The sequence below is a fragment of the Uranotaenia lowii genome, chromosome 2 (genome assembly GCF_029784155.1).
Source record: "Uranotaenia lowii strain MFRU-FL chromosome 2, ASM2978415v1, whole genome shotgun sequence".
Lineage (NCBI taxonomy): Eukaryota > Metazoa > Arthropoda > Insecta > Diptera > Culicidae > Uranotaenia > Uranotaenia lowii.
Genome location: NC_073692.1, coordinates 404,086,366 through 404,112,005, shown reverse-complemented (window position 1 = coordinate 404,112,005; position 25,640 = coordinate 404,086,366). Strand labels below are relative to the sequence as shown.

The 25,640-nt window shown below is 37.2% G+C and overlaps 4 protein-coding genes across 5 annotated transcripts in view; 3 read left to right on the top strand and 1 right to left on the bottom strand.

Annotated features, from left to right (window-relative positions):
• The window catches only part of LOC129747268 (cytochrome b5 reductase 4), a 257,924-nt gene that overhangs the window by 3,707 nt on the left and 228,577 nt on the right, over positions 1–25,640 (top strand). The gene's annotated exons all lie outside the window — the stretch shown is intronic.
• Positions 3,547–4,719, top strand: LOC129743353 (uncharacterized). The gene has a single exon (XM_055735336.1). The coding sequence runs from the start codon at positions 3,547–3,549 to the stop codon at positions 4,717–4,719; it is 1,173 nt and encodes a 390-aa protein (XP_055591311.1).
• LOC129747271 (uncharacterized) lies at positions 9,661–10,833 on the top strand. Its single transcript, XM_055741386.1, has 2 exons — positions 9,661–9,702; positions 9,837–10,833. Exon 2 carries the CDS (start codon positions 9,856–9,858, stop codon positions 10,756–10,758), a length of 903 nt encoding a protein of 300 aa, XP_055597361.1. The 5' UTR covers positions 9,661–9,702; positions 9,837–9,855; the 3' UTR covers positions 10,759–10,833.
• Positions 13,721–22,413, bottom strand: LOC129747272 (uncharacterized). The gene is made up of 2 exons (XM_055741388.1): positions 22,309–22,413; positions 13,721–14,737 (listed from the first exon to the last, which is right to left on the bottom strand). The coding sequence occupies exon 2, from the start codon at positions 14,720–14,722 to the stop codon at positions 13,826–13,828; it is 897 nt and encodes a 298-aa protein (XP_055597363.1). The 5' UTR covers positions 14,723–14,737; positions 22,309–22,413; the 3' UTR covers positions 13,721–13,825.

Genomic DNA, 25,640 nt, shown 5'->3' with positions numbered 1-25,640 from the left:
ATTTCACAAAATTTTGAGCAAACTATCATCACAGAATCTGTGTCACCGAACACAGAGTTCTGACATTTTCACATATTTCACAGAATTTTTAAATTTTTAAAAGATTTTCAAAATTATAATTTTTTTTGGCCAATATCAAATTAAAATTTCTTACTTTGATTTAGAAAAGTATGATAAGGTTGATAATGGTAATTGATTTTACCCAACTAAATGTGAAAAATACCCATTTTATCATAAATTTTCTATGAATTCCAAGAAATAGCATCACAGAAATCCCGCACAGAATTTTTGGGTGAAATCACAGAAAGTCAGATTTTTTTTCTTGAAAACACAGAATTTTTTTTCGGCAACCTTGTCCCGAAGTCGGATTCTCCTCACGGTACTCTGGGCTACACCGAATTTTCTGACCAAATCACGCTCCGACAGATTGGAATTCTTCTTAAATAATCGTCTTCAAAATCTTACCACTCAGTTCCGGTCGACAATTCCACTTCGACGATTGGCTTGAGGCTTCCGAATCGTCGTCAATGTTTCCTTATACCGTTTGATAACGCGCCATACGGTATTTCTGGGCAAGTTCAGCTGTTGAGCTAGCCTTGATGCAGACCACAATGGATTTTCCAAATAACTGTGCACAATTTTTCCCTTCTTTCGGCTTCCATGTTGATTGTTAACGAAGTACAGTCGATTTACGGATTGCCAAAAATACAAACGCGAAGCTAACAAAACTCCCGACACGTGGGCGTCAAGAACTTCCAAATCCGTCCACCAGGAGCGCTACAATATGAGCAAAAGTTTGTTCGAATTCTAAATCAAGCAAGCTTTATGACTTTTTTTTTATTGGTTTTAGGAGGTTTAGGTATTCTGCACTTGGTTATTCTCGACATCATCAATTATTTTGATAATGAAACCAAAGGAGTCACATTTGGTGAACTGGGACCCATTCATTTTAGTCCATAGTATCAAAATAAGATTTTTCTTAGTGGTGATATGTAACGCTGGAATATGTATGTCTTATGCATTTGTAAATACCATTACGGATATTTTTTGAGACCCAGCGTGATAAAATTTTAACAATAACTGTGATAAAATCGAGTGTGAATTCTAAAGTCTGTTTCACATATAATCTGGTCGTATCTTTTCATTTACTGCAGCGTTCCTAGTTGTCACATCGCGAATCTATTGACAATGTTTTGATCCGGATGGTTTGTTTACTTAGTGGTGAAAATTTCATCAAGATTGAAGCAGTCAGTCAAAAGTTATCGACGATGGAACACAAAAGGCGAGAGAAAATTCTGCACACTCACGTAGAGAAACCGACGTGGTCAGGGGTAAAGATCGCGAAATTCCTGAAATATCCAAAATCGACTGTAAATTCGGTGCTGCAACGTTACCGGGAGACCCTAACGGTGGATCGAGCAAACAAACCAGGCGTAAAAGTGAAACATATGACCGGAAGCTGCGAGCAAAGGTAATTCGATCAGTTCACAATAATCCAGGAATCTCCTTGCGTGATTTGGCGAAAAAGTTCTAGACGAACCACAGTACAGCTCGACGAATTTGTTTGCGAGAAGGCTTGCGGACGTATCATGCAAGCAAACAACCCAACAGGACGCTGAAACAAAACCTGTTTGCCTAAACCAGGGCAAGCAAGTTGTACGAAAAAGTGTTGACCAAGTACAACGGATGCATTTTGATGAACGACGAAACTCACGTCAAAATGGATATTGGACAAATACCCGGTAACAAACTTTACCTTGCGAAGCGTAAAGGGAATGTTGCGGGTAGATTCAAGTTTGTTTTCGCAGATAAATTTGCTCGTAAGTTGATGATTTGGCAAGGGATCTGTAGTTGTGGGAAGAAGACTAAAATTTTCATCACTGGGGACACAATGAATGGAAATGTTTACAAATAAGAATGTCTCCAGAATGCCATTCATTCGGTCCCACAAAGGTCCGGTGAAGTTCTGGCCGGACCTGGCAAGCTGCCACTACAGCCGGGATGTCGTTAAGTGGTATAAGGAGAACAAGATCGATTTTGTTGAAAAAAGTATCAACCAACCGAACTGTCCGGATTTTCGTCCCATCGAGAAATTTTGGGCAATAGTTAAGGCAAATATGATATAAAATCAATATACCTCACTCTTCAAAAAACAAGGCGACACATCAAACACGCGATCATATGGAGAAAGTTCTAACTATCATGTATAAACATGGACGATCTGAACTGCTTCTGGCGGATTTCTAACATGTAGATGGAGCTGTTGCCGCTTGGTGGTGGTGATGGTGGTACCACGTGGTACTATTAGTGACTCTGGTAGGAACTTTCGTCAGTAGGTGGTGCTGACATGCGTGTCCTTGATGAGATGTATAGAGAAAGCTGACAGTGAGGTATATTTGTTTTACTATATTTGGTTAGGGCAAACTGAAGAAATGTGGCAGAACCATGAAAAAACCCGCTCAAATGGAAAAGTGGTGGAACAAGATGGCGAATGAGGTTACCAAAAGTACTGTGCAGAAAATGATGGGGGGTATCACAAAAAAAAGTTCGAAAATTCATCGTAAAAGCTGACGAATGATTTTTATGGATTTTTTTCCTTAGAGTGCAATAAAAACCCTACAAAATGGCATTTTTACTTTTATTGTACGTTATTTCTTTGCGGAGAAATGATCTATTTTATCCGACCAGATTCTATGTGAAACAGACTTTACGGATTGTCATTAAAAAAAAAGCATCTACTGTACCCCGTTTTAGCACAGTCAGTGTTGTGAGTTTAATGGGTTTTTTTCGATACCAAAAGACAGACCCTCATCTATCAACCTGTAACTAGTGTGGGGTTACTAGAGAGCGTATCGAAGACCCTTCTTACAACACTGAGTAACTATGTGAGGAAGCAGTTCTAATCGAGTAGTCAAAGTAGACACACTACGTTCTACCACTTGGACTAATTTTTCGATTTTCGGCATACTTTCCCGAGTAATTCCGTTTAATTACGGTCAGCGTCGCGCGCAAAATTGTCGACAGCGTCTTTTTCTGCAAAATCTGATAAGATTCGGGCTTCTGAGGAGTGAAAATAGTAATTTTACTACTGAATTGTTCTCGAGATAAACTGTTCAGATTTGGTGGGACTTTGCTCAAGGTCAAATTAAGAGCCCCCTTTGTCTAACAATTGAGCAGTCACATCGCATCTGAAACGCAACCGTAAAATACCGATTCTCAAATAATTTTCTTCTTCGATTTATCGACATTGATTGGTACCTTCGTGTCCTTCGGTCAATTGTCATCGCTCTAGGACACCTGGCACTGTGGTACCTTTTAGTTGTCTTCGCAGTGTCCAGTAAACGCTTAGGGCTAGCGTTAGGGTAAAACAACTAATGTGACAATGGCGTCTATTGGACCTCCTTCGGTTCCTCCAGACATAGCCAGTCAAACAAACGAACTAACAAAAATTCGACTGCACATTCGAACCGACAAATCAGCTCTGCAGGTCCATTACTACCAGAATGGATGGATACGAACCAGCAAAAAGGTCAAATAATCGTTCTAATGCTAACTGCGTCTAAGGATCAAGAACTTCCCAAGAACCCATTTATAATAGGAAAATCTGTCCAGCAACTCATCGGCAAGGTCGAAGATGCAAGATCCATTAATAACGGAACAAGTTACGTAATCAAAGTTCGTGACGCAAAGCAAGCTGAAAAACTTCTTGCGATGAAAAAACTCTTCGACGATACCGAAGTAACCGTTTCCTACCACCGCCTTAACTTTAGCAGATGTGTCGTTACATGCCATGACGTAATCGACATCGATGAAAAAGAATTGAGCGAGGAGCTTAGACCACAAGGTATAACCAACGTGAGACGTATACAAAGAACCGTCTCAGGAAAGAAAGTCAACACCGCTACACTCGTGCTGACTCTCTCTGGCACAGTAATCCCCGAATTTTTATATTTCGGGTTACTTAGAGTTAAGACTCGCACATACTATGACCAACCCATGTTGTGCTATCGCTGCTACACGTATGGTCACACCAAAAACAGATGTGAAAAGCCCCAACTGTGCCAGAACTGCTCCAACATACATGAAGAAGAAGAATGCCGTTTCCCTGCATACTGTTTGAACTGCAAAGGCAATCATCCTGCCAACAGCAAGAAATGTCCGATTTACGAATTTGAGAATCGTGTTTGCAATGTAGCAGCTGAAAATCTGGTATCTCTAGGCGAAGCGCGAAAAATGGTCTCAGCCGAAAACAGACCATCCACCTACGCTAACGTCAGCAAACTACAACAGCGGCTTGAAGATGTCCGTAGCAACGACGAAATTCTTCGCTTAAGGACTGAAAACCAACAGCTTAAGGAACAACTACAAAATTTCCAGACTCTAAGTGCAGAATTTGAGGCAATGAAACTCAAACTAGCAAGCCTTGAGAGACGCTCTCCAATCTCACCCAAACCTAGCACTGCAAGCCGAACAACACGTAAAACTTTTAAAAATAAAACACCAAAACGCAAATGCAGGATATCTTTGCACACAACTCCACTTAAAAGATTATCACCATCGACATCAGGGAGAGGAAATGTTTTCACTATAGGCAACTCCGAACTTACATTCTTGTCTCCATCGGCCGGCTCAGACGAAGTAGAAGAGCAGTTATATGATATTCGCTCTACTATGGACACCTCTCAACCCCTGTTCTCTGATGATGGTGGAGAACACTAGGACAGATCAACTGACAACGCAAATCAACTGTACCATGGCCACAACAAACGATATGAACACCACGACAACAAGCATTCGACCACCAACCAACTCAGATACCCAAACGTATCACCCAATCCATATACCCGATAATTTATCGTTGAACACCACAATAAACACGAGTGATCTCTCGAGCCTCTCTTCTGCCGGATCACATCTGTCTACCAGACCATCAGCTCTAGTACTTCAATGGAACATATGTGGAGCATGGGCAAAACAAACAGATCTGCAACTACTACTAAGCGACATCAATCCAGTAGCTGTCGCTCTCCAAGATTTAAGAACCTCAGACCTATCTCACCTGCATAAAAAGTACAATTGGGCAGCACATTACGGAGACTACCCACACATAAACAGCACTGGCCTGGGAATCAGAGAGGACATTCCATACTCTAGCATTCCCACCCAATGCAGATATCCCACCGTAGCAGTCACTATCCATGTCCCCATGAAGGTCACCATCGCTTCCATCTACATTCGTCCAGGAGAGAACAAAAACAATGTATCAACAGAACTCGATTCTCTTATACACAGCCTTCCCAAACCACTGATCTTAGTAGGAGATTTCAATTCTCACAGCCCTCTATGGGGTAACAATAACCACAACCCTGCTGGATGTGCTGTAGAAGAAACTGTAGCGACACACAATCTCATCATTCTCAACAACACACAACAAACATTTCTCTCTGCATCTGGACACACATCGGCAATCGACCTAGCTTTGGTGTCGTTAGAAATCGCAAAAGATTTGCATTGGCAAGTAGAGAATGATTGCTATAGCAGCGACCACTTTCCTGCAGTGATATCCACATTCAACAGCACTATACCATTCAAAACATTCAAAACAAAACCCCGCTGGTTAGAAGATCGAGCTAATTGGACGCTATACGAACGCCTCTTGGAAACCTCTTTTACAAGGAACTCATCTCCGAACATAACCGAAATAACGCGAGCCATTAATCATGCTGCCGCACAGTCCATACCAAAAACAAACGGTCAAACGAATAGGAAGGCGGTACCATGGTGGAGCGAAGAGATTGCAGCAGTAATAAAAACCAGGCGAACAGCTTTACGCAAATTACGCAAATTGCCCCCCTGCACATCCTCGTCGTATCGAAGCGCTTCGTAAATTTAAAACTGCACGAGCAAATGCGCGTCTGGCTGTCATCCAAGCAAAAAGAGATTCGTGGGTAAATTTTCTGAACTCCATCAACACACAAGCTCCGATCCCGTTTATTTGGAGGCAATACAACGCTTTTGCAGGCAAACGTATTCACAAGCCGATCACTCTGAAAATGCCGACAGGTTACGTCAATGAACCGCTCGATGTTGCCAATGTACTAGCTGACTTTTTCCAACAAGTATCAAGTGGACCACAAATTCCCCAACAAATCAATAACCAGATCTCAACTGACGAGTCGCTGGACGAAAAGTTTTCCCTACCAGAACTAATGTGGGCTATCGATCGCGGCCGAGGAAAATCGACAGGCCCGGACGATATTACTCCAAACATGATAAGGAAGTTACCGTATGTGACTAAATTACAGCTGCTCGACGCAATTAATAAAATTTGGACGACAGATCGCATCCCTGATATGTGGAAGGAGGCTATAACCATCGCAATTCCGAAAGTGGGGAAACCTTCAGAAGTACTGGGTAACCAGAGACCCATCTCATTACTAAGCTGCGTAGGAAAGGTAATGGAACGGATGGTGAATCGAAGACTCATCGAGGTCCTAGAAAAACGGAAACTTTTGTCAACTCAGCAGTTCGGCTTTCGCAGAGGACGAGGTGTAGATACCCACTTGATTCAATTTGAAGAAGCGATTCGAGAACCGTTCGGAGATGGTCTACATAGTGATGTTGCTACCCTCGACCTGTCCAAGGCCTACGACACGGTGCAGCGGGGCCCAATCCTCGATACCCTATACAGGTGGAAAATAGGTGGCCGTATAGTTAGATTTATTGCTGACTTCTTTAAAAACAGAACCTTCAGAGTAGCAGTAGGTGGCCAACTCTCAAGCCCAAAAACACAGGATAATGGAGTGCCACAGGGCTCTGTACTCTCTGTCACTTTGTTTCTGATATCTATGGAGCCACTGTACGAAAACATACCTCGTGGCATACGCTATTTTGGGTACGCAGATGATTTCATACTAATTGCTTCTGGTCGTAGCCCTAAAACAGTTCGCAAACAACTACAGATTGCGGTTACATCTATAACCGAAAAGGCAATGGCATCGGGATTCAAAATATCACCGAAGAAGTCAGAACTACTCCACGTCTGTCGCAAAATAATACATCGAAATGTTCCACCTCTACTGATAACAAATAACATCGTTCCTGAAGTGAAGTCAATCAAAATACTCGGCGTGACATTCACGCGTCGGTTAAGTCCCGGAAAACACCTAGCGAATCTTCGAAATTCCGCCAACTCTAGCAACAACCTGCTGAAGGTTTTCAGCAATCGGAGAACAAGTGCAGATAGGCGAGTATTACTTAAATTTTTTACAAGTACTACAGTTTCTCGAATGCTCCATGGTATAGTGACGACTAATCTCCACCTGAACCAGATCCACAAAAGCCTGAAAACACAATACACAGCGGGTGTTAGAATAGCCAGCGGTGCATTCGCAACTAGCCCTATTGATTCTATCTACTCAGAAGCGGGAATTCTACCGTGGGAACAATTTCTGACAAAAACGCTAGCTGTAAAATCTGTAAACTTGCAATCAAAACTTCTTCAAAATGAAAAACGCAATCGGGTATTGGAACCTCCTTTCTTTGGTCGCACCAAAGAACAGTTCAGTGAGGAAACCAATAACAGTTTACCTCCTGCAGCCAAAGTAGTCCGATTTGGTCCACGAGATTGGAACTCTTCCCCACCAAGAATCGACTGGTCGGTCAAGAGAGGTTTCAAAGTGGGACAAGCGGCAACAGTAGCTAAACAGTTGTTTGCAAATTTGAAATCTAGTTACAATGGATTCCACGTCATTTTTACCGACGGTTCTCGAGACTTAAATAGCAAAGTGGGATTTTCAGCTACAGACTTAAAAACCGTAATTTATGATGCACTTCCTCCTCACTGTACAGTTTTTTCAGCAGAATCCTATGCTATACTAACAGCTTTAACTGAAATTGGACGAAAATCCAGAAAATCGGTTCTCATATGTAGTGATTCTGCAAGTGCCTTGCAAGCAATCGAATCTGGAACGTCGCCTCACCCGTGGATTCAAAAAATTGAAGAAGAATGCAAAAAACAAAATGCAGTATTAGCATGGATCCCAGGACACGTTGGAATTGAAAGAAACTGCCGAGCAGACACCCTTGCTGCGGAAGGAAAAGAAAAAACACCGCTGAGTATCGATGTACCAGTACAGGACATAAAACTGTGGATCAATTCTGTCGTACAGCACGTATGGCAAATTCAATGGTTTGCCAATTCTAGTTTCCTGAGACAAATAAAAAATTCAACTCAAAAGTGGAATGATCGGGACAATCAAGTAGAACGCAGGGCCCTCACCCGGGCTAGAATCGGCCACTCGGTTGCTACACACGGATTCCTGATGGCGAAGGGAGGATCACCTAACTGTGTCACTTGTGGAACCAGAAACGATATGAAACATCTACTGTTCAATTGTATTAAATACGATACTCTAAGACAAAAAATCAGATCGATCCTAATCCTTGCATTAGTTTAAAAAATGAAAAACAAGCTGAAGATAAAATGATAGATTTTTTAAAGGAATCAAAAATTATAGAATTGCTGTAAATTAGATTTAAGCACGCTAGGGGTGAATGACACCATTGTTAAAATCCCGAAAATAAATAAATTAAAAAAAAAAATGTGAGGAAGACAGATGATTAAAGGAAATTCATGTGGACCACTGTCAATATCTCTTATAATTAAGCAGCTGATCGCTGCACTTATTTGATCAAATAAAAACTAAAATGCATCGATTTCCACTATTTTTATCTCATACCAACAGCATCATTTTTGTATTGTACCCGGTTCTTAAGTTAAGATACTGTGAATCTACTTGCATTCGAATAGATGATCGGTAATTGCAGTCAGTGAAATTGTACTAATAAATTTTAAAACTCAGCGTTGATTTTTGCTTAGTAATGTGTTATGAATGAATAGTCCCAAAAACCTAATAAGGTTATGATCAATAAATTGTGTGTAATTGGCATCGATTAAACACTCCGTACGGATCGAGTTACTTACCTGAAGGAAGCTCTACCAATTCGTCACCCAGAATCGCTCAAAAAACACACTGTTCTCCCAAAGTACCCCAGCACCCCAACAATTAGTTAGCTTTTTCGAAAATACGATTTTTGACAAAGTTGTTCAGCAGAAAATGTGCCTTAAGGAATACCACAGATTTTTTTTCGCTGTTGATTTGTTCTCAGGATGAAGAAAAATTAACCGTCAAAACAAGATTTTGAACCATTTAAAAACCGTTTTTTTGGTATTGAGAAAATCGACGGGTTTTCCAGTTACGCTCCAGGTTCCTCACTAGTGAAAATCCCTCCCCAGTATACCCTATCTTATTGGCTTCAAACATTGATTGCAATAAATTTTACTACTCAAAAATTTTCTTATTTCTTTGACAAGATGTTTTGAAGTTAGATGATCGTCTACTACCAGCGGGTCGTCTTTCTGTATTCCGTTTGACTGATCTTCGGTTTGGACATTTTATGGGCTTTCCCAATTCGTTTGCCCAATTATGCAAGTCAAAAATATGCTCCTATCGAGCTGATAAGATTGGGTTTTTTCCCGATGAGACTACCTCGGTACCGTTTTCTTATTCAGAACTGTTTCTAAAAAGCACGGTCAAGTTATGTTGGTGAAATAGTATAAATACTGTAACATGATAAGCGAATTCATCATTCAGTTCAGTGAGATTGCAAGTGACTGTTTACAGCTTCATCTATCTATTGGTAAGTGTTGGAGTTTTGAAATTTTGCGAATTTCGCGTTTGATTACTCATTGTAATTGTTTAGGTCATATTTTATTTTAAAATAACGAAAACTCATAAGGGAAAGCATTTTCTGATCAAGTGAATTAATTTCAGGTATTTCCACAATTCGAAAATGAAACAACCGACCGATCGAGTTGGGAAATGCTCCGGAATGCTTTTCCTTCTAGCTGTTCAGATAGCTCTTTCCAACGCAGCGGCTACTGATCTGAATATTTCCTTAACTTTCGATGAGCATAGTAATGGTACAAAACTCTATCGGCGTTCCAAGCGTGACGTTGACGTGAACTATTTGTACGGAAGAACTAGTACCGAAAGCCTGCTGCAGCAAATTCGAAATCAACCCTACATTTCACAGTTGATTGATGGATTCGTAAAGACCTTCGAAAAGATGAATCAAAATGGGGAGCTGAGTAGCTCCGCTGTCATCAAACTGGCAATATTTGTAAAAGAGACACTGAACATGCCCAACTTCTATAATGTAAATCCGACCGACCAAGCACGACTCAGAAGCCTCAAAAACGTGCTGCCACTTTCGGCGAAAAATGCAGTCTTCGCAAGAAGAGTTTGTATCAAAAATGTGCAGCATGATGAGTATCTGTACTCTCCGCATCCCTATTATTACGATGTGCAGAGGCGTCGAGTTTTCACCTGGGTACCCGGAGACAGGCCCATCCCCCAAGGAATGTGGGAACTGGAATTCAATGGCAGACACGTATTTATAAGAAACGACGAGAACAGGGAACAGTTATACGCTCCCGCCAACATTTACAAATACGACAACGATCGACGCCGGGTGTTCACCTGGAATCCCAGCTCGGATAGGATCGGTGATGCCGGTGCCTGGAAATTTGAGCCGGAGGGTGATTACATGTACATTAAAAGTGTATCCTATGGCGAATATTTGTATGCTGCCGGAGACGGTTTCAAACACGACGTCGACAGGCGCACCGTTTTTACTTGGAAGAAAGACGAGAGAATCTCCAATGGCATTTGGTCGATAGAAGATTGCAGTTAAAATGTAAATAAAAATATCAGAAGGTACCGAGTAGTAACAGGTCGAATAAATTTTTTAAATAAAATAAAAACACAGTAGAATGAAAGGAATAAACAGAAAAACATTTTATCGTTTCTTCCAATCCCATCACTAGAACACATGGCAAAAAGGTGCTACTGGCTAGACCAGTTGAGAAAGTTGTTTTGAGTTCGAAACTCACTCACTCGTTGGCTTTTTTTTTAAAGTTTTTGTTTCGCTTGAATGTTTGTATGTAGTGGTAATGCATCATTCTGCTCGAGAGCTCGAGTCTCGCTGTGTCAATGCTGGCACAGCCAATCATGCCATCTTTGAAGTAGTTCACGTTTTATTCCATGCTTGGCATGCATTTAGCATAAATCGGCATTGAGTTCTTGGTATCTCTCCTTTGGGTGTAGGCAACGATTTTATTCGATGTTGATGATTTCAATCCAAAAAAAACTCAAATCTATTCACCGAGAAAACCGACAATTTGAAGGAACCCACTGGCTACCTTAACATTGGCCAGTGAACGGTGGACAATGTGCAACTCGAGACCCCATACACCCAACCTTCGGGTAGTGGCCATATCACCTCTTGGCTGCAACTGCGATTCTCTGGGGTGCGAGCAACCTTAGCGGAGATCGGGTACCCAACCCCGGTGGATGCTTTGGTCGCATGTAAACTGAGTTAGGCGGCTTCGTACGCGCCTGTTCTCCATGTTAGGGGCGGCGTGCGAAGTGCAATAACGTCCTGGTGGTATTCGGGACCCAAAACAGCAACATCACGACGGTCCTCCTGCGAGATAGTGGGGTTAGCTACGGGCCTTGCGAGCCCGTGACTACAAAAAACATAAGCAACGAACAACGAACAACAATTTTCGGATGGAAATCGGCAAAGACCCACGCGACGAAAAGGGACTAGCGATTGGAAACTTGGAACATGGAACTGCCGATCTCCAAATTTTGTGGGCAGTACCCACGTGCTCTCCAACGAATTGAAGAGCCGCCAATTCGACATCGTAGCGCTGCAGGAGGTATGCTGGAAGGGCTCCACGGTACGAACGTACCCAAATAGTCGTGCCATCTACCAGAACGCACACGAGCTTGGAACAGCTTTTATAGTGATGGGAGGGAAAGATGCAAAAGCGCGTGATCGGGTGGTGGCCGATCAACTCACGAATGTGCCGGTTGAAAATCAAGGCCGGTTCTTCAACATCAGCATCATCAACGTGCACATCCCTCACCTCGGAAGTACCGGTGACGACAAAGACGAATTTTACGTGCAGCTGGAGCGTGAATACCACCGTTGCCCAAAACATGATATCAAGATCGTCATCGGAGATTTTAATGCTCAGGTCGGCCAGGAGGAGGAATTCAAACCGACAATTGGAAGGTTCAGAGCGCACCAGCTGACCAACAAGCTCCAAACGAATGGCCGTACGTAGTACCTTTTTCCAGCACCGCCTCCCACACAAGTATACCTGGAGATCACCGTACCAAACGCAATCACAGATCGACCACGTTTTGATTGACAGCCGGGACTTTTCGGACATCATCGACGTCAGATCCTGTCGAGGCGCCAACATCGAGTCAGATCACTATCTGGTGATGGTGAAGATGCGCCCACCTCGCCCGCCTCGGTTAAATAAAGGGTGATACGGTCAAAATTTGGTCAATATCAACTTGACGTATTTCTTTCAATTTTGCATTTAAAAATCCTGAACACCCCTCATTTTGAAGGTGTGTGTGTGTAGAATGTTGCTCCTATTTTGATTTTGGAATTCACTCTTCAGTTGTCAAAATGCCGTCCAAGGAAGAAGAGCAGCGTATCAATATTTTGCTCGCGCATCGCGAAGATCCGAGCTACTCGCACGCAAAGCTGGCAAAATCGCTAAAAGTTGCCAAATCAACCTTTACAAATGTAATTAAAGTGATTGGGGAACGTTTGTCGACAGCCAGGAAGTCTGGATCGGGGAGAAATCGAAAACCGGAAGCCGCTGAGACGACAAAGAGAGTTGCCGGTAGTTTCAAGCGAAACCATAACCTCGCTCTCCGAGCCGCAAATAAGCTGGGTGTATCGTCTACAACCGTTCATCGAGCCAAAACACGAGCCGGCCTATCGACTTACAAGAAGGTAGTGACTCCAAATCGCGATGATACACTATATACGACGGCCAAAGCGTGATCCCGGAGGCTTTACACGACGATGCCGACGAAGTTTGACTGCGTGGTAATGGACGACGAAACCTACGCCAAAGCCGACTACAAGCAGCTTCCGGGACAGGAGTTTTATATGGCAAAAGGAAGGGGAAATAAGAAGATATTTTCAAGCACATGAAACTGTCAAAGTTCGCGAAGAAATATCTGGTTTGGCAAGCCATCTGTACCTGTGGCTTGAAAAGCAGCATTTTCATAGCTTCCGGGACTGTCAACCAAGAAATTTACGTGAAAGAGTGTTTGAATAAACGTCTGCTGTCTTTCCTGAAGAAACACGGTTGTTTCGTACTGTTTTGGCCGGATTTGGCACATTGCCATTACGGTAAAAACGCCAAGAACGCCGCCAACAACGTGCAGGTGGTTCCCAAGAACTAGAACCGTCCCAACACGCCAGAGCTCCGCCCAATTGAGAAATACTGGGCTATTGTCAAGCGGAACCTAAAGAAGACAAAAAAACTGCTAAGGACGAGCAGCAGTTCAAGGCAAACTGGCTTTCTGCGGCGAAGAAGGTGGACAAGGTGGCTGTACAAAATCTGATGGCAGGGGTTTAGCGTAAAGCCCGGCAATTCGGATTTGGAAAAGCGGAAGCTTAACTGAATATTTTTCCTGAATTTTATACTAATTAAACTTGAAAAAGTAATTTAATTTGATTTTTTAAATAAATGATTTCACCGATTTACACACGTTGACCAAATTTTGACCGTATCACCCTTTATTGTTTCTCAAGATATAATAAGAACGTTGGTTTTTTTTATATTTTTTATTATTTTGACATTAATACAACTTTGTTCTACCGTTCATAGGAATCGTTCTCTAATACACTGCTTGTTTTATTATTAATAAAAACTCATCATTTACGTACAATCTTCAATCTCCCAAAGACCGTTGGAGATTTTGTCTCCCGGACCCCACGTATAAACGGAACGCCTGTCATTGTCGTGGTTAAAACCATCCCCGGCGGCGTAAAGATACTCGGGATACGCAGCACTTTTGATGTTCACGTTGTCACCTTCCGGTTCCAGCTTCCAAAGTCCAGAGCCACCGATCTGTATCCAATCCTGGGTCCAAGTGAACACCCGACGCCGATCGCTATCGTACTTGTAGATGTTGGCGGGGGCGTACATATTTTCCCGGGTCCTGAAGTTCCTTATGAAAACGTCATTGCCCTGGAAGGTTAGCTCCCAGCTTCCAAAGTTATCGCGAGGCCTGCCTCCGGGTATCCAGGTGAAGACTCGACGTCTCTCCAGATCGTACAGATAAGCTTGCGACGGCGAGATCAGGTACTCGTCGTTTTCCACATTTCGGAAACAGACTCTCTGAGCGAAGACAGCGTTTTTAATCGAACGTGGCAGCTCATCTCTCAGCATCAGGAGCTGTCCTAGGATTCGCTGATCTACCATATTCAAATTGGGCATGTTGAGCGTCTCTCTTACGAACTGGGCCAGTTTGATGACGACGGGGCTATTCTGCTCCCCATTTTCTTTCATCTTGTTGTAGGTGTTTACGAATCCCTCGATCAACTGCACGATGTAGGGTTCGTTGCGGATTTGCTGCAGCAAGTCTTCGGTACTGATTCTCCCGTACAGATCGTCCACATCGACGGCACGTTTAGCTCGTTGATGCAGTTTAGTTCCATTGGTGGGCTCATTTGTATCCAAAACAGCGGCCGCTACGCTTGAGAGGGTTAACTGAATAGCTAGCAGGACAAACAGTCCGGAGCACTTCCGAACCCGATCCGTTAGATGATACATGTTATCAGAGAATATCTGAAAATAGTTTTATCAGAAATAAAAGTTAGATACACACTGATTTCCAATACATTGCATTCTCTTCTAATCTTCTGTTCGTTCGTAGCTTCCAACATTCGAAACATTTTTGCTAAATGATTTTTTTTTTAAATAAGTATGACAAATGCTGTAGCAGTAATATAACCTTCGTTAAATTCAAATAACACAATTGATTACGTTTGAAAACGTCATACTCAGTCTTGTGAAAGTTATCACCATGGATGGCAAAACTCCTCAGAACGGCTTGTCCAGTGGAAGAGAGTTCAATTTTTTTTCGTCTGCTCCCCCAAGCTGTGCGGGGAGAGATAAATTGCACTGCAATCGAGAGTGAGATTGACAACACATAAGAGTGAGCGAGAGCATCCACATCCGGAGAATTACCTTCTTCGGAAAAATCTATTGCGCATTGAGTTCAGGAGAAACCTGAGAGCTATTTAACACAGTTTTTTCTTGGTACTTTCACGAGAAAAGATGCTGCTCTCCGAACCGGGGGTGTCAGCAGCCTTGCCAGATCTACGGATTTCTCCATAGTTCTACGGATTTTCAGCATTTCTACGGATCTACGGATCGATACTCGGAATCTACGGATTTTTAGCATTTCCTACGGATTTTCTACGGATTATCGAAAAAATTCAAGGGATTCTGCGGATAACTGAAAATTCTACCTGACGACCAAAAAAAAAAAAAGGTCATCAAGTTTTATTTTGCCGAAATCAGTACATTTTTCGATTTTCCTAAAATCTACGGACTTTAGCGGTTTTCAATCTGGCAACGCTGGGTGTCAGAGGTGTCCTGATTTTCGAGAGACCATCCTGAGTTTTCAAAAACTTTCGAATATTCCTGATTTTTGGAAAGAAGTCTAACTGTCCTGATTTTCAAAAAAATCTAAATTATAATTGAATTTGAAATTAAATGATGAGAACATCAAGGAATCTGTAATAAAACCGTTCAACCTTTTAAACCGATGGTAATTTTTGGTTTGGATGACACTTTTTTTTTCGATATAAACTGCAAGCCGTACGCACCTTTCACGCTTGCTGCCTTTGCTGAAGAAATATTGTCAGTGCTGTTTCGGCCGGATTCAGCATCCTGCCATTGTGGAAAAAATTGGCTAGGAGTGATATGCCGCCAACAACATTCAGGATGTGCCCAAGAACAAGAACCCTCTCAACAATCCAGAACTTCGCCCAATCGAAGAATAGCGGGCGATAGTTTATTTAGCAGAACCTTCAGAAGACCCAAAAAACTGTCAGCAACGAGAAGCAGTTTAAAGCAAACTGGCGAAAGGTGCGCAAATTTGGACTTAGTCGACCAGAATCTTAACTGAGCATTTTCTCCATCTTTTATACATATTGAACTTTAAAAAAAAATCTGTATTTTAATTTTTTTTGTTAACAAATAATTGATTTTTACGTAATTTGGTTTGACCAATTTTTGATGCGAACACCCTTTATAAAAAAAAAAAACAAAAAGCTAAAAATTATAAATCAAACTTGATATGCAAACTGTTTATAATGAGTCTTAAATATAAAAAAAAAACTGCAAGAAAGATTTGGAAGCTGCAAAGAGTAAAATGGGTTAAGCTTAAATATTTCTTTTCAAGCTGATATTGAACAAAAAGTATAATTTTCTAAACAAAAATTATAAAATTTTACAGCGAACTATAAATTTGGAAAGTCTTTTTCGGTATAATCATGTTTATTTTTTTTTTGTTTCGATTATAGTCGTTTTACCATCTTTATGGCATTCGCGACTTTATCAACGTTACAATTGGCGGATCGTTATTGAAAAACTTATTCGGTACAACTGCGTTCGATTTTTACTCTTGGGCTCGAACTCGCAGACATCGGCTCAGGAGACAACAGACTTGCCAACTGAGCTATATCACAAGCCCGTATAATTATGTTTACGCTATCGAAACAGGTTCGAGTCAATTTTTCAATCTTGAAAAAGACTTTCTAGAGGTGTTATTAATGTACCTCTATTGAAACTGTTAATTTGGATTTTTTCTAGTAGTAGAGTAGAAACCGTTTTTATTATTTTGTAAAACATTGAAAGCTGAGCTTACAAAATATTCATTTCTTTTTATCTATTTAGCCTATTGCATTGGAGAAAAAAAAATTAATCCAATTCTAAACTGATGAGCAGGGCCGGATAAAGCCATCGGGGAGAGCGGGGCAATTTTTCTCGGAGGCCACTATGATTTTTTTTTTTTTTTCATTTGCCGTCCCAGAGAGAACATAATATTTCAAACACATAAAGCAACTGGAAACGAGTTCAGTATATTGCCAGATTTTCCGGTTCTTTACAGATTTATTCACATTACTTGCAACACCATACAAAAAACTGGAGTTGAGTTATTATAATTTTTTTTGTGTCAAACGCAAATCTGCATTGAATATGCTGCATAAAGTTAACCTTTAAAACTCTATGTAAAGCTAAAATGAATTCCAATTTATTTAATGACTCTATTATCTCCCATAGTTCTCTGATTTAGAAAACATCAAAGATCGATATTGTTCTTTACATGATTAATTACAGATCATCGAAAGCAGATATAAACGATCAAAAGCAGAAAAATATTTCCATCAAAACAATTGGGAAATAACATAATGATCTTAGACTTAGAATAAAAAAAAATGAAAAATAATGGAAATAAATTCAAATTCCATAGAGATATAGAGTAAAATTCGAAACCTAAAATCGGATTTTTTTCAAAACCACAGTTTATTTTCTCGAATTAAATCATAATTTCAAATCAAGATTTGAAAACATATAACAATTGAATATCTCATCCATAATTAAGAAACAAAATTGCAATCAGGGCAGGAATGGCAAAATTTATAATTCAAATCCAAATGTTTTATTTCAATTTGATATTCAAAAAAAAAACAACAAACCAAACTGTGTTCATGCAATGTGTTTAAAATTAAAAAATAATGCGTTTTTTTTAATTTTGTAAAAAAATAAGATTCCCACCAGATCAATAATCAGTAACAGAAACTTTTGTCAAATAGTTCTTCTAAATGTAACAAAATTTTCAAAACACTGAGTCATAAATCTGGAAGTAGATAGAATTAAAATTCATATTTAGATGATCACTCAATGAAATTCAACTAGAACTGGTCTACTAGACTTAATATGCTGATTTCCGGTTATTTGCTTAAGTAGAAGATAATTTTAAAATAAAAGCACTAAAAGTGCATCTGCATCAATTGTGTAAAACTTGGGTTGAATTTGTTGGAAAAGTTTCATTTATAATTTCAAATCACAGAATGAAATTGTAATGAAAAATCACTTGAGTATTGCGATTTGTCTACAGTAGTTTTTTAATGTTTGATTTTTCAAAATATATTTCATATTGGGAAAAGGGTGTAGAGTGTTTAAACCTACGCAAGTTAAAATTATGATCGAGAAGCTAACAATAAATTTGCATTTTTCATAGTAGGACTTATGCATGCTTATAAGGTGAGCATTTTAGATTGTTCGGTTTTATTATTATTCTGGCCCCCGTTATTCTAGCTGTCGTAAAAATCGCAACAGTTTTTTAAATGTGGGGAAAATATTTCATATCCAAAAACTAATTATTGATTCGCCAGTAACGCCCGAAATGTTTTCTTTATTTAAAAGTAAGAGAAAGTGATATATTATGTATTGTTTGCATCAAATACTCAAATTAATTTAAATTTTCTTAAGGGGGGAGTAGGGTCTAACACTTTCAAAAAATCAATTTTTTTTTATTTTCTTATTGTAAAACATTTCATGAATGTTGTGTCAAATTTTCAAGTCAATCGAAGCAAAACTGTACAAATTATAGGCCTTTATCTCCTTTTTTCTAATACTGTACATAATCTAATAGCAGAAACTTCAAACGCGTTTTTCTCGAAAGCACATTTTTAAAGTCAGTGGACATCGTCATTTGAAAACTACTTATCCGATTCTTTTCAAATTTGGAACATATTTTCTACATATAAAATACCAAACCCCAACGATTTTCTTTTTTTTCACTTTGGGGAGATTTTACAGATAAAAAATTAAGGATTTTTTCGTGAAAAATCGTAGTTTTTACTTCAATCAGCCACAAAAATTTCACAAAAAAAATTTTTAAGTTAAAAAAATCGTTGGGGTCCAGAAAAACCTCTATTAAAAATATTTTGCTCTGATTTTTTGACTTCAGATGATTCTGTGCTGAGATACAGTGCCCGCCGCAAATCCTGTTTTCTGAAAGGCATCCTCGAAAGTGCTTCGTCACCGGTTCAATTTTCAATATTTTTCTACGATAAAATTACAAAATGTTCTTTTAACAATGCTTTGAATAGTGCAAAAAAATTGAAAACATTAGTTTGAACGAAAGCTCTAAAAAAAATTCGTGAAAATGGTGTTTTTTTACCCGTTATACCCTACTCCCCCTTAAGCTACCTTTATACAAATTGTTTTTTGTTCTGTAGTTTTCAAACCGATTCGAACGTTGTTGACAGTTTCGATTAAAAATATAAAAAAAATGAAAAATTTAAATTTGATGTTTGGTTGTTAATGATTTTTTTTTTCGAATATTCGGATTTTTTGTTAAAAAATGTGAAAAATTTGCTATGTTTTGAAAATAGTTGTACTGATTTGCCCAACCAATAAAAATGTGGGAAAAATTCTGCTATTCTTATTCTAAGGGGCTCCCTTAACTAATATTATAATGAAACTATTAGAGATATTATTTCACTGAGGCCTCCTTACTTGTTATACGTTTTAATTCCAATTTGTTACGTTTTAATTCCAATTTTCTCGTTCCAATTTTTTCGGCTTGATTTCTAGAGCTTAAAGTAGTGTGATTAAAAATATGTTATTAATTTTTTTCTTCCCCGGGGCCCCCTTGAGCCTGGTGGCCCTCGGCAATTGCCCCCTTTCCCCTCCCCCCCCTCTTAATCCGGGCTTGGCAGATAAGTTAATTTTAAAAAATATCAAAAAGATTAATTTTATTCATCAATCCTTCAACTAAAAAATATAGTTAAGGATTCATGAATATCATTCATCTTTTTCAATGTGTTTTTGAAATATTTCAGTAAAATTTGCAAAACTTTTATTGAAAATTGATTAAGTAAATAGCCGAATTAAATTTTTAAAAAACTTATTATCTACTATTTTCAAATGATTTTGAATAATTTTAATAGTATGTATATCCAAAAATAATGTTGAAAAAGCTACACAATCATCTAAAAGTTATGGTTTTAGTAATACATCACAGGTGTTTCCGTGTATCTTTCACTATAGATAGCTTTATACTTTTACTTTCGTTTAATCCAGATTTTCTTGATATATTCAGGTTTGCCCATCGATTCAATAAAAAAATTGAATTAGGCCGGGATGCCCAGATAGTATTTCAAAACTTCTCGGATTATTATTTTCTAAATAAAATACAAAATCTCAAATTTATCTTTGTGTTCTAAAACGGTTTTCAAAAAATATAAAAATGATGATGATTTTTTTAAATTCTTAGAAACGATTTCAACTTTTCACTTTCGTCTTGTAAGTTTTAGGCCTAGGTTTTGTTCAGATTTGCCCTTTTTTAACAAATTTTTCAAAAAAATCGTCTTGAATTGCCCGGTCGTGTGGTAAAAAGTATTGTATGCTTAAGTTTAAAGATTAGGCCGGAACAAATCAAATCCTTCTTTTGTCACTCGGAGTTGTAACATCGCAAGGGGAGGGGGGACAATAAAACATAATGCGAAAAACAAATAAATTGGAATAAATTGCACGAAAGCTTGTATGCAACCAAATTGCATACTGTATTATTGCATAAAACTTATAAATCATGTATTTTTTTTATCGAAAAATTCAATAAACTCAAGAATACAATATGTGAATTAACTTCCATCTTCCAAAATTTGGTTCTTGGTCTTGTAATCTTTCGGATATTTGAATTTTTATTTGAAATTTACCTAAAATACTTCAAACTTTATTTATTCCCCCCTTCGGGATTTTGGAAATTTCGAAGGGGGGGGGGGGACAAAAAAGAAATTGATATTTGTTCCAGCCTTATTATTCTTTCTAAAAACTTTTTTGAAGATATCTTGCTCAAGTTCGATTTTCATCTAATTCGACTAAGAAATTTCAAATTTCTTGGCACCTGTTTCGACATGTTTTGTCCTAAAGTTCACAGGAACTCATTCTTTTTAGTAATAGACACCCTAGAAAGGACAAGTCATCTGATGTCCTTTCAATTATTGGTGACAACTTTAAAATCAGAGAGATCCCATACTTCGAAAAACTATTGTAATGCATCATCTGGTAGAAAATAATCGGCTCAAAAACATGAGGGGCATGAGATTAGAAGAAAGAGAAGGAAATTGAAATGATCACTTTTGCATTTTTATTCAATATTGATAGAATATTCTTTGGTCGAAAAGTTGAAAAAACCAATATTTAGTATTCGGCTGTTGGCCTAATACTTCTATTCGATACATCTCTATTAAAGATCAAACCACAGTAAGAAAAATCGATGTATTTAAAAATATACAATACTATAAACAACAAAATTGATCTCGGATTAATTGAAACATCTGAATTTGGAAGAAATTTGAAGATATTTCATGTTATTGCGTGTATTTTCAGTTAACAAAATTAAAGTTTCAGAATTGCTCGGTTCTGCTTCAAGTAATCAAAATTTTACTTCAGAGCAAAATTTTTAAAGGTTATCAGAAATATTTTTGAAACCAGCAATTAGGACAAACTTGGAAAAGGTTATATTTTTGTTAAAACTGGTGTGGCAATCAGAAAACTGATCTTTGCAAATCGTATAGTTTCTTCGCTTTTTTGACACTTGTACCACTTTTTTTTAACTCTGATTCTGAATTCTGATTCCAAAATCTTATGCCTAATAAAAAATTCTGGTTCTTAATTTTGAATATTCTGCACATGTTTATTTTAAAACTGATTTTGATTTCTGATTCCTAATTCGGATTCAGAATTTTTGCATCTTCATCTTGATTCAGTCTTCTGGTCAGTCTGAATTCCGAATTCTGACCTCTTTACGCTAAATTCTGAACTATGAAACGCTGAAATATGGAGACGATTTTCAATCACCGCTAATTGTTATAATCGTGGCTGATATTTTTCGTTGAAAATTAAGTAAAATCCAAACAACTTCTCAGTTGTTTGGATTTGACTTAATTTTCACCGAAAAATATCAACCAAAATCAATAATAACGCTGAATTATGAACCCTGAACTCTGGACCAGCATTCTGGGTTCTGAATTCTAAAATCTTATTGTGAGATCTTTTTCTGAGATCTTATCCTGAATCTTGAATTCTGAGATTTTAAGCACTTATTCTGAATTCTGCTTTCAAATTCTGACTGCGTTCTGCTTTTTTCTTTTGTTATGAAAGTGTTATTAGAGAAACGTATTTTACGCACTTTGTCCTTCACGTTTCGGTTTACTTTGCGTAATAACTTCATTTCACCGATCCGCATCAGCAAATCCTAGTGATCAAATCACACGCCTGTTGGTAATTTTCTGCCCTAGAACTGGTTATTCTACTTTTAAGACTTGAATACTTACCAATTGTAGCCCGTTTGATCTGAATTCACTTAACTGACTGACACCATCCCTGGAGCAGATTACAGTATTTATACCGTTTAAAATAAAATAATTATTAGCCAATACTAAATAGTTGCAATCGTCACTACCTTATTTGAAAATAAAATGTACCGTTCAGTTGCATATTGCGGACACTTAAACTAGTGGATTTCAAAATGCTTTTCTTTGAAAACTTAAAGAAGTCTGCAAAATTTTAAGCTTCTGTTAAGACATTCTTTTTTCAAAATTTAAGGTTTATTAAATGTAACCTTTAGTTTCCATTACACATAGGAATGAGAACTTAATCACTGTTTATTTGTAGATCAAACTTTTCAAAGAGTTCACAAACGAGTTGCCTACGGTACATATATGCTGATGAGGATTTGTTTTCTAGATTCTGATCAGGAGAAACCCGGTCTTATCAACCTGACACCAGGCAACGATCGTAATCTGGTTAGATGAGACAAATTGTTTTTCAAACAAATGTCGATCGGTAAAATCCAATGTTTCGTAATAACGTAACGCATGCAGGATGAGGCGTGATTCGAGTAAACTGACATAGTCCTTTACATAGGTAGTGGGAAAACCGATAGGCTCGTAAATCGAGTGAATGAGGCTTTACTGCTGTTTCGCTAATCTCGTGGACTGTCAAATAAAATATACAGGAAGACGATTTGCTGGCGGCAGTCGCTCTACCGGTTCAATAATCCTATTAAATCTGTTAAACTTCAAAATTATAAAACAAACCCTTCAAAGCAATAAGAAGGAAATATAGAATATTTACCCACTTACTAAGCTATATGGCTTCAATAAGTAAAATTGTCATTTTGTTAAGTATTCATTTCATTCAATGGAATTAGTTTTACAATTGTTTTATGACAACTTGTCTGCTTTGAAAAATTTACGGGAATTTATTATAATTGAACTATTTCTGTGCCCATGTAAAAGATAAAAAATATGTCCACTTTGTTAAAAAAAAAGTTGCTTGCAAAATAAACTTGTGAACTAGAAGTTCACATCAAATTCAAACAAATCTCTGTTCAGAAGAATAGAGTTGATTTGTTGACATTCATATTGAGATTAACATCTGAATAAATGCACAACAAATTAACCGCATTATGTGGTTTGTCAAAATGTGATTAATATTCTTGCAACGGTTTTTGATCGATCCGCGATCAAACGCTGCCAAACATCTACTTATTGCAGGGATCAATTGTCTTAGTTTGGTTCAGCTACTTCAGAAGGTAGTGGTTTTACTGATTATAATCTTGTCAGATAAGCTAACGACAATCGAAAATATATACCACAAAAGTTGCACAGACAACAGAAAAATTGACAAACACTATAGAATTAATCAGAATAATAAAAATGAAATAAACCAACAAAACCGAATAAAAAGTTAAACCCCATCAGAGATACAAAACGACACAAATAAAAATAAAAATTAAAAATAACAAAAATGATAAAAAATAAAAAATTAAAAGATTTGTCATTTGTTTTTTCAAAATGACAACAAAATGACAAAAATGACAAAATTAACAAAAATCACAAAAATTAAGACCAAAATGGCAAAAATGACAAAAATGACAAAAAAATGACATCAATGACAAAAAATGACGAAAATGACAAAAATGACAAAAGTGACAAAAATGACAAAAATGACAAAAATGACAAAAATGACAAAAATGACAAAAATGATAAAAATGACAAAAATGACAAAAATGACAAAAATGACAAAAATGACAAAAATGCCAAAAATGACAAAAATGACATAAATTACAAAAAAGGCAAAAATAACAAAAAAGGAAAAATGACAAAAATGACAAAACTGACAAAAATGACAAAAATGACAAAAATGACAAAAATGACAAAAATGATAAAAATGACCAAAATTACAAAAATGACGAAAATTACAAAGTGACATAAATGACACAAATGACAAAAATGACAAAAATGACAAAAATGACAAAAATCACAAAAATGACAAAAATGACAAAAATGACAAAAATGACAAAAATGACAAAAATGACAAAAATGACAAAAATGACAAAAATGACAAAAATGACAAAAATGACAAAAATGACAAAAATGACAAAAATGACAAAAATGACAAAAATGACAAAAATGACAAAAATGACAAAAATGACAAAAATAACAAAAATGACAAAAATGACAAAAATGACAAAAATGACAAAAATGACAAAAATGACAAAAATGACAAAAATGACAAAAATGACAAAAATGACAAAAATGACAAAAATGACAAAAATGACAAAAATGACAAAAATGACAAAAATGACAAAAATGACAAAAATGACAAAAATGACAAAAATGACAAAAATGACAAAAATGACAAAAATGACAAAAATGACAAAAATGACAAAAATGACAAAAATGACAAAAATGACAAAAATGACAAAAATGAAAAAAAATGACAAAAATGACAAAAATGACAAAAATGACAAAAATGACAAAAATGACAAAAATGACAAAAATGACAAAAATGACAAAAATGACAAAAAGACAAAAATGACAAAAATGACAAAAATGACAAAAATGACAAAAATGACTAAAATGACTAAAATGACTAAAATGACTAAAATGACAAAAATGACAAAAATGACTAAAATGACTAAAATGACTAAAATGACAAAAATTACAAAAATTACAAAAATTACAAAAATTACAAAAATTACAAAAATTACAAAAATTACAAAAATGACAAAAATGACAAAAATGACAAAAATGACAAAAATGACAAAAATGACAAAAATGACAAAAATGACAAAAATGACAAAAATGACAAAAATGACAAAAATGACAAAAATGACAAAAATGACAAAAATGACAAAAATGACAAAAATGACAAAAATGACAAAAATGACAAAAATGACAGAAATGACAGAAATGACAAAAATGACTAAAATGACAAAAATGACAAAAATGACAAAAATGACAAAAATGACAAAAATGAAAAAAATAACAAAAATGACAAAAATCACAAAAATAACAAAAATGCCAAAAATGGCATAAATGACAAAAATGACAAAAATGACGAAAATGACAAAAATGACAAAAATGACAAAAATGACAAAAATGACAAAAATGACGAAAATGACAAAAATGACAAAAATGACAAAAATGACAAAAATGACAAAAATGACAAAAATGACAAAAATGATAAAAATGACAAAAATGACAAAAATGACAAAAATGACAAAAATGACAAAAACGACAAAAATGACAAAAATGACAAAAATGACAAAAATGACATAAATGACATAAATGACAAAAATGACAAAAATGGCAAAAAT